The sequence below is a fragment of the Dama dama genome, chromosome 15 (assembly GCF_033118175.1).
Source record: "Dama dama isolate Ldn47 chromosome 15, ASM3311817v1, whole genome shotgun sequence".
Taxonomy (NCBI): domain Eukaryota; kingdom Metazoa; phylum Chordata; class Mammalia; order Artiodactyla; family Cervidae; genus Dama; species Dama dama.
The window spans coordinates 4,371,232-4,389,398 of record NC_083695.1 but is presented as its reverse complement, the minus strand read 5'-3'; the positions used below and the strand labels follow the sequence as shown (position 1 = coordinate 4,389,398).

Sequence of the window (18,167 nt, the reverse complement as noted above, 5' to 3'; positions counted from 1 at the left end):
CCCCACTCCCTGTGGGCAGCACCATCCCCAGAGCTCTGTCTTCTTTGCCCAAACTCAACTCCCCGGGACATCCGCCCTGACAGACACCCTGCCCCATGTCCCTCCCCATCTGGGGTCACTTGTGAATGCTCTGTGTGTCTGTACCTTATGTGTTGGCGATTGTCCTTGAGAAGCACCCCAAAGGAAGGGTCTTGGCTTAGCTCACTGTAGTTTGAAAAGGGTGCCAGGAAAATAGTGCCCAGCAAGTATTTATTAAATAGATGAACTTTTCAAGAAGAAGAGCAAATGGTACATGTGCAGATCAGGTGAAATACAGACTCGGATGTGAATTTTTGAGCAAAAACAAGGCTCAACTTCATGCTTGTTGATCATTTTAGGTTACATGACCAGGGAGGGACATCCAAGGCCCCTCCCTGTAGACCCTGGCTAAGCAACCCTGCCACAAGGCAGACCTCCCTGGCTTTGTGATTCTGCCCTCCTGAATATGACAGGTAGCATATGCTACCTGTCACCAGTTTTGTTTTGTTTTTCCACTGTGGGCCACAGAACAAATCGAGAGGCATCATCCATCTTACCTGAAGGTTTTGTCATTTCAGTCTGGAAACTGGAGATTTCATAAATAGGTTTTGTGATGGTAAAGGTAAGCTTAATTTTTCATTCACCTCTAGCTAATAACTGATGGGTTGGTTCGCCTTTGCTTCTAGAAGCAAAAGGGAAAAGAAAAGGCTTCCCAGTGACAGGATAATTTGTCAGAAAGTTATGAGTGAGCACAAGCAGGACTGTATAGGAAGTGTGTATTGAATGATATGACATACTGGCTTCTAATTGCTGCTGCCTTTCTGATCAATAATACATGTTTTCAAAAAGCCTTCTGTTTGCATTTACACAATGGGCTGTAACTACTGCAAAGGATCCATTAAGACCTATTTTAAAAAGTGCATTCGTAAAAACTTGTCTAAATCTGCATTACGAGGCAGATTATGAAACTGCCCTGGGAGATGTTTTTTCTAAAGAGCATTCAGGCCATATCTGTTGGACTGGCCAATTCAAGCTCCCTGTTACTGCTATGGCTTGCTTGTAAGCTAGGACAGTCCTTCTCCTTGGTGTCCTTGAGGCAAGAGGCGGGCACTGCCTGGAACCCATTAGGTTCCAGCGGTCTCCAGCCAGTGGTACCCTTGGACTGGGGACTTGATGTGAGCAAAGCCCCCAAAGCCTGGGTGAGGTATGAGCATAAATCAACCTACCACTCCCGAATGTGTAATTACATGCTCAGATAAGTGCTGCGGTGGCAAAGAGGACTCTGGGGTTCTAGGGCTCTCTCTCCTTCCACTGAGAAAGCTGTAGGTCCTGTGGGGAGGGCTGGAGACAGGCATTGGCTCCTGCAGGCTGGTATCATTGGCTGCCAGCCCCATGCAGGTGTGACTTGTTACCTGTGCAGGTGGGAAGCCAGAGCTGGGGCAGCAGACAGCCCGTTTTAGGGGTCACCTGTGTTCTGTGCTACCTGAGCTAGGTCCACTGACCACTCTCGCCTCAGCTCAGCTTCCACAGCTGACGGGAACCAGTGATAACAAGGACAGCTCCTGCCCATTGCCTCGGATTCACCTGTCCTCAGGCACCTCAGGGGAGAGAGCTCTGCTTTCCTGAGGCCCAGAGATGTTGCACACATGCTGAGGTCACACAGACCAGAGAGAGACGGCCGCGATACAACCCAGAGCCTACCTGCAACCTTCACACCAGGTCACTGCCCCCAGCCTACCATCCAGACAGCACCTTGGACTTTAGAGGATCCCTGGAAGAAGAGCCAAAAAAAAAAAAAAAAAAGCTCATTTTGTAGAGAGCCAGAAACAGTGCTGATTCTGTCAAAGCTTCATTTGGGTTCAGCCTCACAGCACTGCCAGGTAGTTACTGTATTATTACTTCCATGTTCTAGTACATGATGAAGACCCCGAGGCCCCAGTGATGCAGCTAGCCTGGTTCTTGTGCTGTGGGGAGGAATGGAGAAGAGATTCTTCCAGAGAAGGGGGAGGGAAGCAGGCGAGGGAGGAAAAGGAAGAACAGAGGAAGGAAGGGAAAAGAGCAAGGTGGAGCCAGAAATTCAGAGGAGAAAAACAACTCCATTGGGGTGGCCCATAGAAGGGTGACTGGGGCAAAGAGTTGACGTCAGGCCTTCTGGTGGAGATGGGCCTTGTCTGGGTCTCATGGGGGTCTCATAGATATGCAGGACCCAAGGCCAGAAAGCCCAATGCTTCACCTCTGCCCTCTCCTGGATGATTATCTGGTCAGGTCTCTGGGCATACACATGGGGGCGAGTGTGCATCCGTGTCCTGTACATGACACAGGTATATGCTCATGCATACATGTGTACATACACAGATGGGGATAGAACTACACATAGGAGGCTCCCTGGACTTTTTTCTAAGAAGAAGGCAATAGCCCCACCATAGTGTTAGATGTCCTCTCAAGACCCCCAAGGGCGGTGGTGGAGAAGGAGTGGAAGGGCCTGAGGGGATCAGGCAGGAGCACAGTGTCCAACGGGCCCTTGAGGTGGTCACCCAGAGCACGACTGGACATCCGGCCTGACCAGTGTCAGCCAAGGCTTGGCTGGGGCAGTTCCACAAGGGTGGGGCCAGTTGGAAAGAATGCACCAGGCCACCCCTCTTCATTCTGCATCCTCCTGTCACAGAAGTCTGTGTGTAACAAAGAAGTCTCTCTTGGGATCTCCCTTCCTAACTCAGGTCCCTTCGCTGTGCACAGGCCTGAGCAGCTCAGCCTTGGTGGTTATTATTAGCACCAGAGGTAGGGCCCACCCACACCCAGGGGAGTCCCCCACAGCCAACTCCAGCCCCAGACGTCCAAGAGCCTGAGGCCCTGGGACAACGTAAGGTCTGGTGGCCGCAGGGTGGCTCTCCTGAGCTGGTAGCACTGTGCCCTGGCCTTCTGCCAACAGGCTGGCTTGGACATCTCAGCGGGCAGAGCCCCCAGCCAGCCTGTCTTGGCAGCTCCTCCTCCTGACGGCGAGTGACTTCACTTTGACTTCATATCTGCAGTGATGTGCGCAGCTCCTACTCAGCTCTGAGCTCAGCCAGGCAGGAGGGCGCGGCTCTGTGCACAGCAGGAAAAAAAGACCCTGAAATAGGGGCACCTCAGGCCTAGGGACCTGGGATCCTCCCACCCCAAGCTCCCATGTGCATCCCATCCCTCTGTGCCCCGGTGGGGGCCAGACCTCAAAAGGCAGCTGGGAGGCGGGAGGAGAACAGCGGACTTTTCCCGCAGGAGCCTAGTACTCACCTCCCGCCTCACCCCAGGACCTCCCATGTTAGGGACCCAGAGTCTTCCCTCTTTTTAGTATCAGATGTGTTTATAGGCATCATTTCTTGGGGCAAAAATTAAATCCTTTTGGGCTCCAGTTCCTTCTTGCTACTTGCTCTGCTACCCTGTCAGCCCCACATCCTAAGAATTCTAATGTGTGGCGCGGGGGAAAGGGTATTACCCTCCAAGCATCCCGTTAACGCCGGCTCCCCGTCTCTTTGAAAGGTGTGCCCGGTCAGATCCCTGTTTTCATTGGCTGGACCGGTCCTAAAGAGGGGTTCACAAACTGACGCTAGGACACCCCCAGAGGGACTACGGAAGCCACTCGCCAGGCGCACCCCTGGAGTGCGCAGAAGGCGCGCCGGCTCCGGGTCCCTCGCGGGGGCTCTTCCCCTCCTCCCGCCTCCGGCCGCCAGGGAGGCCGCGCTCCCACCGCACCTCCCCCTCCGCGAAATGGCGGAGGATGCGCGCCGCGCCCGGAGCCTGGAGGCGGGGCGCCTGCCTGGTCTGCAGGTCCGTTCCGGCTCACCCCCAGCCAGTCCGCCCAGACCCCGCATCCCCGCCTGGTTTCCCTGCCCTCTCTGGGCGGCAGGGAAGGTCGAAGCGCAGAGACAGCGAGAGGGCGCACAGGCTGAGGAAGAGTGACTGTGCGTGCGGAGGTGCGCGGCTTGGGGCCGCGGCTGCCAGGCCGGTAGCCGGGTCCCGCACCTCGCCCCTACTCGTGCCTCGCCCGGCCTGCACCCCGCGTCCGGCTCTGGTCTCCATACCCTCGCCCCGGGGTAACCGCACCAGGGCTCGCCTGGGGAGGTACCCCGCGCCCCGCCCTCACTCCCGCACCCTGGCCCCGCCCCCCCCGCCGCCCTCACCGCCCCGCCCCGCCCCTGCTCTCGCCCCGGGCGCAGCCGGCGCCCTCCCCGCCTCAGTCGCGTGCTCGGAGCCCCGCGCACAGCTGCGGAGACTGCCCTGGAGCCCGCGCCCCGACGCTCGGTGCCCGCAGTGTTCGCTGCGTCCTCCGCTCCAGGACGGGCATGGGGCGGCCCGGCTGAGCGCCGCACCCCGCTGCCGAGCCCCCCAGCCCAAGGAGGCGTCCCTCTCGCCGCAGCCGCAGCGTGCATCGGCGATGGCGAAGGCGACGGCCAGCGCCGTGGGGTTGCGGTTGCTGCTTCTGCTACTGCCCCTGCTCGGCGAAGGTGAGTTCTCTCTGGGACTGGTGCCCGCGGCGGCCGGGGCGAAGTTGGAGCCGCGCGGTGGCGTGGACGCGTTCGGAAACGCCTTTCTGTTCGCGGCGGGCAGCGGGCCACGCAGTTACTGGCCGCTTGGGCTCCACTGGGAGTGGGGTGGTGTGCCGGGCAGCGCGCCTCGGGCCCCAGGCTGGGCGGGTCTCGGGCCGGAGCGGGACACGGGCCGGGCGCCTGTGCCCAGGGCCCCGAGTCGCAGCCACGCTTGCCTGCCTGGTTGCGCCTCGCGCCACAGCGGCGTCTCGGGGCGAACCGAGCGGATCTTGTTGGCGTTTCGGTGCGGGTGGGGGAGGACGGGTAAGGTAGCCCTAAAAAGCCTGCCACTGGGGCAGGAGGAGTTGTGTTTCTGTAAACGATTGCTCCGTCTCGGTTTCCTTGTCACACTCCACGTCGGTGCGTTTCTCCTCCGGCTCTGATATCCTCTCTGGGGTGAGACCGGAGGAGATCTGCTCTTTTTAAAACGGTTGCTTTTCCTTGTGAGTTTTTGACACCCTACTTCTTAAAAATCCCCCAAGGCTGTGGTTTCTAGGGAGGCTGCCCTCGAGGGCCCGCTCGGGCTGGCCCAGCGCCGCCGGCCCTGGCTCCAGTCCCACCCGCGTCTTTAGAGTCCCCTGTTGCTGCTCCGCAGGGGTACCTGAAGGCGCGGCCTTTGGCACCATTTGACGGTTCGGGGCCAACATGCACCAAGCGCTTTTACCATCCTGGAGTGGAGTAGGGCTGTGTGTCGTCAGCATCGGTGCTGGGAGGATTCGAAGTGGCTTTGCAAAGGCTGGTCACTGCCCCCACCTCCAAAACTCTCGACAGATGAATGAACCCCAAGGCTGTGGAATCTGCTCCTTACCGCCCCCCCCCCCGCCCGCCCGCCCGCCCCGTGGCCACGAATTTTAGTTTCTCTAAAATTGTCCCCGATTTCTTTTTCTTAAATACTTATATGTATGTACTAAATTTCCTTCAGAGAGTAGCCCCCGCCACCCTTCCCCACCTTTCCCTGCGGCCTTTGGGAATACAAGAGGCAGTGAATGGTTCCCTGCTTCTGGCCCTGGGTCCTGCACAGATGGTGGGTTCACAGGCCTGCCCAAGGTTTCATTTGTATGACTGGATCCTAAGCTCAAGAGTCAGATACTTAAACTAGGATGGGCCCCCAGCCCATCACAGGACAGGAAAGGAAGGGGAGAAATCCTTTCCATGCCCTGGGGAAGAATGGGGGAAGCATTGGGAGTCTGGGGTCAGGGTGCTGTGAGGCGGAAACAGAAGGTTGAAAACAGGGCAGAAGTAAACACAGACAAGGCGTTCAGAAGATCTCTTGTAACTCTGCGTTGCAACTTTGTAGTAATGGGCGGGTGATCAGGTGAGAGGCGGAAGCCAGGGTGGACTGGGCGGCCTCAGAACCTAGCAGAGGACTTCCCATGCCTCTGCTGTGCTTAGCCAAGGTGTCCAGCTGAGGCTAGGAGGACTGGACTGGGAGCGGGGCCGCCAGCATGGACCTGTGACACTTGGTAGGAATGCAAGTGGCTTTTTCACAGCCTGGACTCAAGGAGTTGGGTGGTGGGAGAAAGGCCCTCCAATCCAAGGAAAGCAGGTCTCCTGCCCCACCCACTCTTCCAACAGGATGAGTAAGAAACCGTGATTGACGACACTGAGAGTGGAGAGGTGGCCCCGCGGTACTCAGGAGGAGACAGCTGGGCGTTTGGAGAGGCCTGCGGGCACACTACTCAGAGTGGCAGTTCTGGAGCTCTCTCGGTGTGGCGCTCCAGACTGCCGCAAGTGAGCGGGGGCCACTGCTCCGGGACTCGCCCAGGCTGGGAGTAGCCCGGCCTCGGGGCGCCCCCTTGTGGATGCAGCCCTTCAGTGGCCGTGCCTGTTACCTGGGGTATGGGCTGGGTCTCTAGGGGATGAAAGCCCTCCCTGCTGGCCCAGACCTACCTCCCCCAGACCAGAAGCTCTCTTCTGTGCTGGATGACTGATGAGAGGCGGGGTAGGGAGGCAACCAGATGGAGCGGCAATGGCCTGGACCCCAGTGTTGGGGAAGGAAAGCACTGCCTCAGGGCTGGCAGGGATGGGCTAGAGGGCTCAGGGGTGCTCAGACCAAGGTCATAGGACATCACCAGACCCCTAGGGTGTGCCCCTCTCCACGTGTACACACTCTCATTGTGTAAGAATGCACACGCCTTCAGAAGAAGGTACCATCCCAGACACAGACTCCCAGAGTAGGGCAGTACTCCTCACCCACACGCTGGTATCTGTGTGAGGGCACACATGGGCACACACACACACTCTTGAATCCATGCTCACACACTCTCACGCTCACTCTTGGTGGTCACCGAGACACCACTGCCCTCTCTCAAGGATATGTGATCATGAGGCCTGTGGACACACTCACACCCATGCTCGGCCCCTCACACTACACCCTTGTCTGGGAAACCCAGCCCCCCTCCCTGCTACTCCCACACATTGCGACCCCCGCGTGTATACACAGGGACACCTGCTCCTCCCTGCTCACACTCAGGGGGCACAGCCTGTCCACCTGGGGCATCCTGGACCCATCTAGAAGTTGTTCTCAGAAGAGTGTGTGGCATTTTACTGCTCCAGGGCAGGTACAGATGTCCCCGTGGCATGGATGAAGAGACTGATTCCCAGCTTCCAGGGCGCTCCCTGAATGTCTCAGGCTGACCGCTCACCCAGCACCTTCTCCCTGACCCCCTGCTCTTCCTCACGAGGCCTCGCACCTCCCATCTTCCTGGCCTGGCTTCTGGGGTCCCATTTTGCTCAGCACCTCTGCCCACAAGGAGAGACCTGCCCCCTGTGCCTGCACGCCCCTGGGGCCTCTCACTCCTAGTACTGGCCATGACTTACAGCCTCTCTCCAGGCTGCGGGCCCTGCTCCTCTGCAGTTGGACCACGTCTGCTGGGACCAGCAGGTGCCAGCGCAGCCCCTCAGCCAGGAAGACTGCTCTGCCGACCTCTTTGTTTCTCTTTCTGCTCCTTCCCTCTCTGGCCAGGGACGAGTGGTGGTGTGCTTCACCAGGCTCACCTGGGTCCCCCTAAGCCCTTCTGGCTTCTGGGAGCTGCCTGCGCCCCACACTGACTGTCCTGGGCCCTAGCAGAGTCCAGCCTTCTGAGGGAGCAAGGGGCTGGGTCAGCTGGTAGGCTCCTAAGAGTGGGGTCTGTGAGCAGAGAGCAAATGGGGAAGTTTATTGAGACCATTGCAAAATTGCCTTTATTCTGCAGAATTGCATTAAGGATGGCTAAGTAAATCACTGTTTCCTTGGTGGTGTGAAGAAAATGGGATTCTTTTACCTAATGGGGTGCTAATGGCCTTTTAGCCAGGGGAGGAGAAAACAAATAAAAAATTATGGGATCTGTTAACCTGGAGTATGGGGTGCCAAGCGGAAGCGGGGTGGGGGGGGGGCAGGAAACTGCTGCCTTGCCTGAGGGCTTCTCTCCCTGTGACCCAAAAGAGGTGTCCTCTGCCCATTGGTCTTAACTGGATAAGGTGATGCCAGCAACGGCCACCCCAGGGGGCCCACGGCATGTTGATCCTGTGCTCAGCACCGCCTGTCTGCTACTCACTGTATCCTCCCGAAACCCTGAGGGATGTGGCCTTGTATTCCCATTTCACAGGTAAGAAAACTGAGGCTCCCACAGCCCGTGTACCTGAGCCCGTGAAGAGGACTTCATGACTCTGTGGCCCTGGTCTGGCCCAGCGGTGGTGGGGACTTTGCAACAGGGCTCAGGAGGAGTCCGGGGGTGGGCGTGGCCCTGAGTCTCCTCAGCCACTGGTCACCCTCTGGTGGGGTGCTCCAGGGGCCCGAGGGACAGCCTGGCCTGGGTCTGGGACAGAAGTGTGCTGCCATGCTCCCCAACACCTGAGTCAGGAGCCCCCAGGACTCTGGCTGATTCTCAGATGGGACTGCTACTGTAGCTGATGTCTGGGAGTCCTACAGGTCCAGGAACTGCCTCCAGGTGGGATCCTGTCATAACTGGCCCCAGGGGAGGGGGCGTGCTAGTGGTGTAGGCTGAGAGTGTGACCCTTGCACCCGCCTCTGCCTGGGGACCTAGAACCTGACAGAAGCCACTGTGCTGAGGAGTTGGGGGGGGGGGGGCAGGGGCTGGGCTTCAGGGCACATGGGTATGACTGTGTCTCCTTACCTGGACTCCAGGACATTCTGGGAGAAGAAAGTGCCCACTGGGCTCCCCAGGAAAGAGGCAGAGCTGGAGAAGTGCCCCCCACAACGGTATTGCTTTCTTCTATCCTGAAGAAGTGGCTAGTCTCCACTGTGGAGACCCACCCCCTTCCTGTGGATGTGGGGGAGGACACTTCCTCCTGTGGGGGTTGTGTTCAGGCTCCAGTCCCTCATCTTCTCCTCTTCATTTCTTTCTCTTCTTCCTCCTGGTTTCTGCAATTGTTGTTCTGAGAGAGTGACTTAATAGTAACAATAACACTACTGGTGAGCAGCCCACATACACGCTCCGAGGGACCACCTGCCACCCAGGCAGCTTCTCCAGGACTAGGGGTGCACCCGGGGAGAATGCAGAAGGTGACTTTGACCTCAGAGCTGTCTCCATATAGGAGAAATGGGCAGTAAAGGAAGCGCCAAGCTGTCATTTATCTCAAATGTGTGTGTGTGTGTGTGTGATTTCAAATGGAAGTGCATGGCAGAAGGCAGGCTGTGGGGCCGGGTGGAAGCGGGGATGGTGGGCTGCCAGGCAGGAAAGGGGCCCTTCTGGGCTTGGGCCACAGGGTGTGATGGCGGTGGAGGACATCCCCCTCCCTCCCTCCCTTCTTCCTTCTCACTTGCTTCCCCTGGGTCTTCAAGGGCAGAGTGCTATGCTTTATGGATGGGCGTGCTTCAGCTCCTGGAAGGCTGGGGGGTTGGTGTGACTCAGAGAGATCACCCAGGGCCATGACCTGGGTGGTCTCAGAGGGGCCTGAAGGGGTATGAAGACTCAGGCCTCCAGAGCCCACACGGCTTTCCCTCCCTACCCCAGAGCAGCGGACTGGCAGCCCACGTCCCCCTCCCCGACCCCCGTGTTCCCATGCTCAAGGGAGGCTGCGGCTCCCAAGACAGAGCTCCGCCATACCTGAGAGGACCCGAGGGTATTGTCCTCTTTGGGCTGAAGCCCTGGGAGCCCCTGTGGACGGGGCCCACTTCCTGCCTGGCTTCACCTCCCAATCCTCCCACCATCCGCCTTCCCAAGCTCTGGACCAGACGAGACCTGGGCTTCCGTCAAGCTCTGGCCTCACAGCTGGGTAACTGTGGGAGCCCCTGGCACCTGGCCCTAAGGCTGGAGCCTGAAAGCCAGTGGCCGTATCAGCTGTCCACTGCAAGACCTGGGCAAGGCAGGGTGGGGTGAGAGAGAGCAGGGAGGTAGAACTGATGCCCCCTAGAAAGCGTGGTTGTGGGGGTGATGACGCCAGCAGGAGCTTGGGGAAGGCAGTTCAGGCACCACCTGGGCCCTCAAGGAGAGCAGGTGGCCAGCCCTGAGCAAACACCTCTGTTTGCTTTTGCCTGGTGAGCGGCTCCACAGAGTATAGCAGCCAAGGCACCACTGTAGAAAGGTCACCTGTGCACCTGGACAGGTGTGTGCCCACCTGTTGGTCCGGCCGATGCAGGCTCTCCTTGACATCAAGGATACCTAGTGGGACTGGGGGCCTCTGTGGCAGGCAGGGCTCAGTTCTGGGACCCACTCAGGGGAGACGCCCCTGCCCCTGCAGACCCAGGTCCTGGGGGCCCCAGCCCACCGCCCCCAGATTCAGGTACTGGGACTTTACTTTATCCCCATCTTAAGCCTTCGCTCTTCTGACCTGGGAGCTACTGTCTGGGTTCCACGGGGCCCTGGGCTCCAGAGAAGTATCTAAGGGGCAGGGTGGCCGGGAGAGGGAGGCAGAGCTCCAAGCTGTGCCCTGAGTACCAGCTCTGACTGCCCTGTGATTGAATAAACGATTCTGCTTCTGAAACAATCAGAACCTCCCTGGTGAGACGATGGACATCAGAACTGGTTCTAGTCCCCCATTCCTGCCTATGGGATTGCCAGAAAACTCCAGTGGTTCTTAGTCTTAGCAAAAGGGGGAAAGAAACCATACAAGTTCCTATGCTTTAATTAACAAAAAAAGGAAAAGAAAAACTATAAGTTCCTAAGCTTTAACTAACAGCCTGGAAAATGCTTGGGAAGATATATGTTCTGTGTGCCAGAACCTGAGAGTGAGACAGGTGTGGGGGTGGGGGGCGATCTGGGGTGCACAGCATGGTGGTGGGAGTCTGAGAGGAGGGAAGGAGTTTATGGAGTTTCTTTCTCAAGTTTTTTTGCCCCTGAAACAGTCAAAGACACAGATATGGTGAAACAGGGAAAGACCCAGAAGCTGGGGGGCTGGTTCTGAGTGTGCTTTCTCCTTCCCTCCTCCCCTATCCTGCCCTTCCAGCATTGCCCATGGCGCATCTGCTGCTGTCTCGTTTTTTTCTTTCTGGGAAGGAGAAAGGATGGAATCAGGGCTCCATTCCGCCACCTCTTGGCCATGACATGGGTGCAAGGTGACTGTGTACTCTGTGCTGTGAGCACATGCTTTGTCACTGGGTTGAGCCTCCTCATCAGATTGGCACCTGCAGGGGATCTTTACAGGAGATCACACATGTGACTCCACAGAGCCTTGAGAAGTCTCCCCTGGGACCCTCTTGAATCTTCTTCTGCAGGCTCCTATCCCCTGTACCTATGTGAGCAGGAAAGACTGTGAACTTGGGGGTGACAGGAACCCCCAGTCTCAACGTCTCAACACTGTTCATTTGTCTCCTGCTCCCCGCCCCCTGCCCTTGGCAGCCACTCCACACCTGACTGTGCACAAGAGGGGCCCAGAGCCCTGAGGAGTCGGGTCTGTAGGGCCCTGGGCTCTTTGCCCATTTCCACAGGCTGGAACCCCATCACAGGGTCCTTTTCTCTTCGAGAGAAGCCGGTGTGCAGAGGAGAGCATGGTGGTTTGGTGGGATGCACACTGGGGCAACCGTGCAGGCTCCTGGGGTCCGCTCTGGACTTGTGCCCCTGCCTCTTCTAGGGTGGTCTCTCCTGCGGAGATGGGGGGAAGAACAGGGTGGTAAACAATTAAAATTCACTTCTTTTGAGGTATGAAATTCACATAACAAAATTAAAGTGAACAGTTGAGTGGGATTTAGAGTGGGATTTAGCACATTCACAGCATTGCATATTCATCACCCCTGTGTAGTTCCAGAACATTATTGTTAACCCCCCAAAGGAAACCCCATTCCCGTTAGGCAGTGCGCCTAGTCCCCCCACACTAGCCCCTGGTACCTGCCACTCTGCACCTGTCTCTATGGACTTGTCTATTTTGGATATTTAAAATAAATTGACCTTTCATTTGTATCAGGCTGCTTTTACTTGGTTGGAGGTACATCCATGTTGTAGCATGTATTGGTATTTCATTCCTTTTTAAGGGTGAGTAATATTACATTGCATGTATTGGGTTGGCCAGGAAGTTTGTTTCGTTTATGAACTTTCGGGCCAATGCAACATGTATCACATTTATTTATTCATTCATCTCTTGGTGGACATTTGGGTTGTTTACATCTTTTGACTTTTGTGAATAATACTGCTGTGGATATTTTTGTGTGAGTATCTGTTTGAATCCCTGTTTTCAGTTCTCTTAGGTGTTTATTTTGGAGTAGAATTGCTGGGTTATGTGTTAATTTCAACTTTTCTGTTTTGAGGATCTGCCAAGCTATTTTCTGATAACAACTGAAACATTGTACAATTTTACCAGCTCTGTGTGAGAGTTCTAGTTTTACCACATCCTCACAAACACATGTTACTTCCTATTTATATTTTTAAATTGTATCCATCTTCTTGGATACAAGCAGTGTCCTCACCTATGGTTTTGATTTGCTTTTTCTTAATTATCAGTGATGCTGAGAGTCTTTTCACTTGCTTCTTGGCCATTTGTATCTTTTTTGGAGAAGTAACTATTTTGCCCCTGTTTTAGTTGGATGGACCTTCTTTTGTTGTTGAGTTTACTTTGCTTTATCAAATTTCCACCAGGTGTTGCCAAGAAGCAGTTTTTGGCCAGAAACATTTCAGTGTCTGAACCCCAGGTCCCTTTTGAAGAGGACATGGCTTCATCCAGTGTCCTTCTGTGGGGTTGAGTCATTGTGACCCCACTGGGACCCTAAGGATAGTCTCAGAAGACAGAGACCCTAAAGCCACATTGAGCTCAAATGTCCCAGAAGCAATGGTGTCCCTTCTTGTAAGTGAGATGCCAGTGCTCAAGGACCATTCTGTAGAAGATCTGGGGCTGGGGAGGAAGATGCAAGGTTCTGGGGACCAGTGACCTACTCAGCCCACTTGACAAGGCAGGACTGAGCAATAGAAGAACCCAGGGCTGCCCTGTCTTCGGTTCAGTTCAGTTCAGTCGCTCAGTCGTGTCCGACTCTTTGCGACCCCATGAATCGCAGCACGCCAGGCCTCCTTGTCCATCACCAGCTCCCGGAGTTTACTCAAACTCATGCCCATCGAGTCAGTGATGCCATCCAGACATCTCATCCTCTGTCGTCCCCTTCTCCTCCTGACCCCAATTCCTCCCAGCATCAGGGTCTTTTCCAACGAGTCAACTCTTCGCCTCAATCCAGACTCTAAAAATAACCAGGCTGATCTGGCGTAAGTTGATTACCGTAATTGCAGCTGTGTGATGTCGTACTGCCAGTTCCTTGAAGCTGTTTTCCTGGGACAGCAGAATGTACCAAAGCAGTGTGCCCCACCCCTCGCACCCAGAAGCTGCACGAGTGCTGGGACTCTGCTCAGGGTGGGAAGATCTTGACTGGGGGGTTATCAGGAAGCCTTTGTGGGCCCAAGGAGGTCTCATTCAGGAGTCAGGGAGGCTCCTTGCCAGGCTGTCCTGTGGATGCTTCTGGGACTTTGTATGCTTCCCTTTTTCTTCCTCTTCCCACACAGTATTTGGGAGATTTTTGCTCTTTATTCAGACTCCTGGTTATTTATTGCAGGTTGGCAAGTGCTTGGTTTGGAAATGAAGGGTAAGGCTGGAAAGGAGGAAGCAGGTTGGAGACATGGTCTTCCTGACCTTCCAGAGTCAGTCAGCATCCTCTCTCCCTGCCTCTGGGACCTTCCTGGTTTTCCAGGAGGTCCTGGCTGGGGGAGCTCTGAGCTCTGTAGTAGAAATGGGTGTAAGGGAGAACTAGTGTGTAAAGACACCACACCAGTATGAGGCAGAAACACACCTCCTCCCAGCAGCCTGGGTCACCCTTGTACCAGAACTCGTCTGCTGGTGGTCAGCCCCTGCGTGATCCCTTCACAGCCCGAGGTTGGGGCCGCAGCTGTGACCCAGCAGACACTGACCAGGACCCCAGTGCATTCCCTCTCGCCTGTCCCTCTGCCCTCCTCCTTCCTGGGACCATCCTGCATCCCTGCATCTGATTTGCCTCAGTGGCAGACCTGGGTCCAGTGTCCTCTCCTTGGCTTTGTGATGAAGGTCAAAAGAGCACAGGGACCATACCAAGGTTAGACTGAGCTCCTCCAATGGGAAGGCTTGCCCTTGGCAATTTCCACGCCCCCACCCCCTGCAAGACTCTCAAGGGAGGTGCCAAGAGACCCCGAGACTCCAAGGCTTCCTCCTTGGGAAGCTGCCCCTGGGACTCTGGACACTGGGCTGAATGAATTCAGTCAGTCTCACTCCAAGGATCAGAATGTTAGTCTGCTTTTATTTTTTCGTTTGTTTTGTTCGTTGAATAAATGCTGCTGATGACAAGCTGTCTTTAATAAACCACATGTTCTTTGCAAAAAAAAAAAAGAGAGAGGGAGAAAAGAGGAGAAGTGGCTCTGGCTCCCACCAGTAGGCGCTTGGTCCCAGCAGCCCTTCCAGGGAGGGTCTCTGTCCCTGTTCACAGCTGGGAACAGACGCAGGGAGGCTGAGCACTGAGCGGGCCATGCAGCAAGACAGAAGGAGTGTGGCCTGGGCCTGGCTCTGCACTTGTCTCTCTGCTTTCACGAGTCACGCTGAAATCTCCCCTTTGTATCTAGGCTCACTTCTGAAGGTGAAATGTGTGTGTGTACGTGCACATGCTCAGTTGTATCCTACTCTTTGCAACCACATGGACTCTAGCCCTCCAGGCTCCTCCGTCCATGGGATTCTCCAGGCAAGAATACTGGCGTGGGTTGCCATTTCCTCCTCCAGGGGATCTTCCCGACCCAGGGATCGAATAGTAGGATCTAACAGCGGCAAAGAAAAGGACCCCTCAAGGCTCAGTCCTGTGTCCAGGGGCCATGGGCACATCAGGCCCCCAGCATCCCCAGGTACCTGCACACTCGGCAGCCTTGACCATGTCCATCCCTGTTGGGCAGCGCTGGCTGAGCAAACTCCCCCCTGGTCACGCCTTCCTGGGCCTTTGCTCTGTTTCACTGAGATATGAAAGAGCAAATTTCCACGAGGAGACTTTGAAGGGCACCTGCATTTTTGAGGAGGCTGAAGAAGACTATGGAGGATTATTTAGGTTGGATTTTCCACCTGGTCAGCAAGCAGGTGGATGGGTGGCCTGGAGTCCCAGGTCATGGTGCCCTGGCTTTTCCACATGTGTGTGCACAGCCGTCACCGAGCAGAGGAGCCTGGTGGCCACGCATACCTAAGAGTAGAACCCTTAAGTCCTGGCTCACTCACTCTGTACAGCCTTGGGCAAGGTAGCCTCTCTCTGCCTTGGTTTCCTTGCTCTAAGACAGGAACCAGAAGTTGTCCTTACCTCTGGCAGTTGTCCTGTCCATTAGTAGGGTGATGCACGTGAAGCATTTGGAATAGAGCCTCTCAGGAAGAATGCATTGGCTTGCCAAAAAGTTCATTTGGGTTTTTCTGTAATATCGTGCATTAAAAACTCAAACGACCTTTTTGGCCAACCCAATAAAGAAGTCTCACTCGTGCTCAGTTATATCCTACTCTTTGCAACCACATGGACTCTAGCCCTCCAGGCTCCTCTGTCCATGGGATTCTCCAGGCAAGAAGACTGGAGTAGGTTGCCATTTCCTCCTCCAGGGGATCTTCCCGAGCCAAGGATCGAACCTGTGTCTCCTGCATCGCAGGGAGATTCTTTACCTGATGAACCTTCGGGGAAGCCCTTGCTGGTTAATGGTAAACCTGGGCTGGGCGAGACCGGTGCTGGGGGGAGGGGCAGAAAGGGGCAGGACCATGGCTGTTCAAGGAGGTCCAACGAGGTGACAGATTTGTTGAGATCTGAGTCATAGTGCCCTGCTGGGTGTGAGGGGGACAGTTGCTGGGCAGCAGCACCAGAGTCAAAGCCTGGGATGTACTGGCCGGTCACCAGGGCTGACCTGACCAGGCTGGGGCTGATACACCTGCCGTTGGCTGGGGCCTCAGAGCGCAGGAACCCCAGAGCCAAGGGAGCCTGGTGACCTGCAGAACAGTCATCATCAGGCCACTTGGGTGGCCAGTCTTTTTCTAGTCAGGCTTTGCCCTGGGTAAAGAAATTAATTGTAACCTAATTGGCAGTTTCCTTTGCATAGAAGCCGGAAGGAACTGCCAGTGAGGTTGGTGATTAACTCAGCGGCAGCTGGGAAATCACATTTGGGCATGAGTGTCCATCATCTGAGCGAGGCTGTTGCAGCTGGTCCAGGCGGGTGGGGATGTGGGTGGTGGCCATGGGTGCCTGCTGGGTGCAGCCTTGGCCCTCAGGCCTCTGGGAGCAGAAGGCTGGGGCCTGGGCACAAGGGAGGAATTTGGGCTGCTGGCTCCATGCAGCTGGGCTGCAGATCTCATCTGCACACCTCACTACCCCAAACTTCAGCCACACCCTGACCCCTTCCTGCCCATCAGCAGAGGACTACGTAGATGGCATGGCAGAGGAGGGGGTTGTCAGGAGACCTAGGCCTGGTTGCAGTTCCATTCTGAGAGCAAGAAGTGAATTCTCTTTCTCAGAATTGGGAAACAGATGGGGAGACTGAGGTCTACATAAGAGCTCGGGTAAGGTGGGCAAGTCAGAGCTTTTCACGTGTGGAGGAAGGTACCTGTACGAACAGGTCTGTGGTGCCTCTGAGGCAAGGCCTGGTCCTCGGGTCTCTCCTCTCTCTCCAGGCCACCAGCCACCCTGTCCAAGCAGGGCCCACACAGACAGGTGTGTGGGGAGACACAGTACCCCTGCATGTGATCGCCTGCCCTGCCCACCGTGGACCACACGATGAGGCTCAGTCTGAAGGGATGATGGAGGGAAGGCCTGCAGAGCTGGGCTATGTGTGAAGCCCCTGACCAGACAGGCAGGTAGGTGCCTGGGCTCGGCGCTAGAAAGAATCCTCAGGAGCGTGGAGAGCCCCGGGCATCCAGGGTGAGCCAGGGTGGCTGCTCACTCCTCCTTGTGTGCCAGGCCTTTGTGCCAGCTGGCCTTTGTTGGGTGCCCAGTCCGGACCAGGAGGGCCACTCAGCCTTGTGGCCACAGTGGCACACAGGCTGTCCACTGAGGGCTGCCGGCAGCATTTGGGAAGAGGGAATTTAAGACTGGAATTGAGGCTTCACTCATGGTGACTAGTGTCCTCACTGGGCACCAGGTAAAGTAGCTAGCCCTGGCTTGTATTCACTACCCATGTATGCACTTAGCTGTCCAGCTTTGGGTACACCTGCACAGGCCAGAGTTTTCTTGATGATTTTGTAGAGAGGCTTCAGTTCCCAGCATGAGGACTGGGGCAAGCTGTCATATTCCCTTCAAGGAGGCACTGGCTTGTGACATCTAAGCTGAGCCCAGGACCCGTGAACAGAGGTGGCTGGCTCTCAAAGCGAGGTGTCTGTGAGCCATCAAATTACTAAAGCCCACCCAGGCCTTCCCTTCTCGCCTGCTCTGTGCCAGGCGTCAGGCAAGGTTCTGGGAATGCAGCAGTGAACAGGACAGGCCCAGGCTGGCTTTGTGGGTCTTTCCAGTCCAGCTTTCTTCCCACATCTTATGTGGGTCAAACCTGGCAGAGCTGCTTCATTTGGAAGCCTCTGGATGCCTAGCAGAGTGATGATGGTGGCGATGGTTGGAGGGTGGTGATGGTGTAGGCATGGTCAGCAGTAGTGGTGAAGCTGGTGGGTGAAGGTGTGAGGTGATGGTTGTGGGGAGGGTGGTGATGGTGTCAGTGGTGGTTAGGGTGTGGGGATGATAATATAGTGGGGGGGGGGCTGGAGTTCAGGTGAAGTTAGTGATGGTGGTGGTGATGCTGTGTAGGTGACGGGGGTGAAGGTGATGGTGCTTCTGGGGAGAGTGGTGATCATGGTAGTGGTAATGGTGTAGCTGGGGGTGGTGATGGTGGTGATGGTTTTATGGCCACACACAGGAGGTACTGAGCATCCCATCAGCCCCATTTATGGCCACAGTGGGGCTGGCCTGCAGGGCCCTATCTGTGCTCGTAGGCACGGGCTCTCCTGACCTGTGCTTTTTTCCTAAAAAGCCAAAATTACATTATAATCCCTTGCAAGACCAGCCTCCACCTGGGACAAAAAATGGAGATTGTGGGGTGTGTGGAGCATCCTACAGGGTGACCCTGCCTGAGAGTGCACACGTGTGTGTGTGTGTGTGTGTGTGTGTGTGTGTGTGCATGTCTGTGTCGTTCTGCCTAATGTCTCCCAGTTGGCAGT

General features: G+C 55.9%; 1 protein-coding gene across 3 annotated transcripts in view; it reads left to right on the top strand.

Moving 5' to 3' along the window:
• The first annotated feature begins 4,280 nt into the window (after nucleotides 1–4,280).
• RET (ret proto-oncogene) overlaps nucleotides 4,281–18,167 on the top strand; it is a 61,720-nt gene continuing 47,833 nt past the window's right edge. For all 3 annotated transcript variants that reach the window (XR_009696014.1, XR_009696013.1, XM_061161362.1), the window contains exon 1: nucleotides 4,281–4,499. Coding sequence is in view for 1 of the 3 variants with exons in the window: in XM_061161362.1 (XP_061017345.1) it covers nucleotides 4,430–4,499 (70 nt within the window). In the remaining 2 variants the exon portion in view is untranslated. The remainder of the gene's footprint in view (nucleotides 4,500–18,167) is intronic.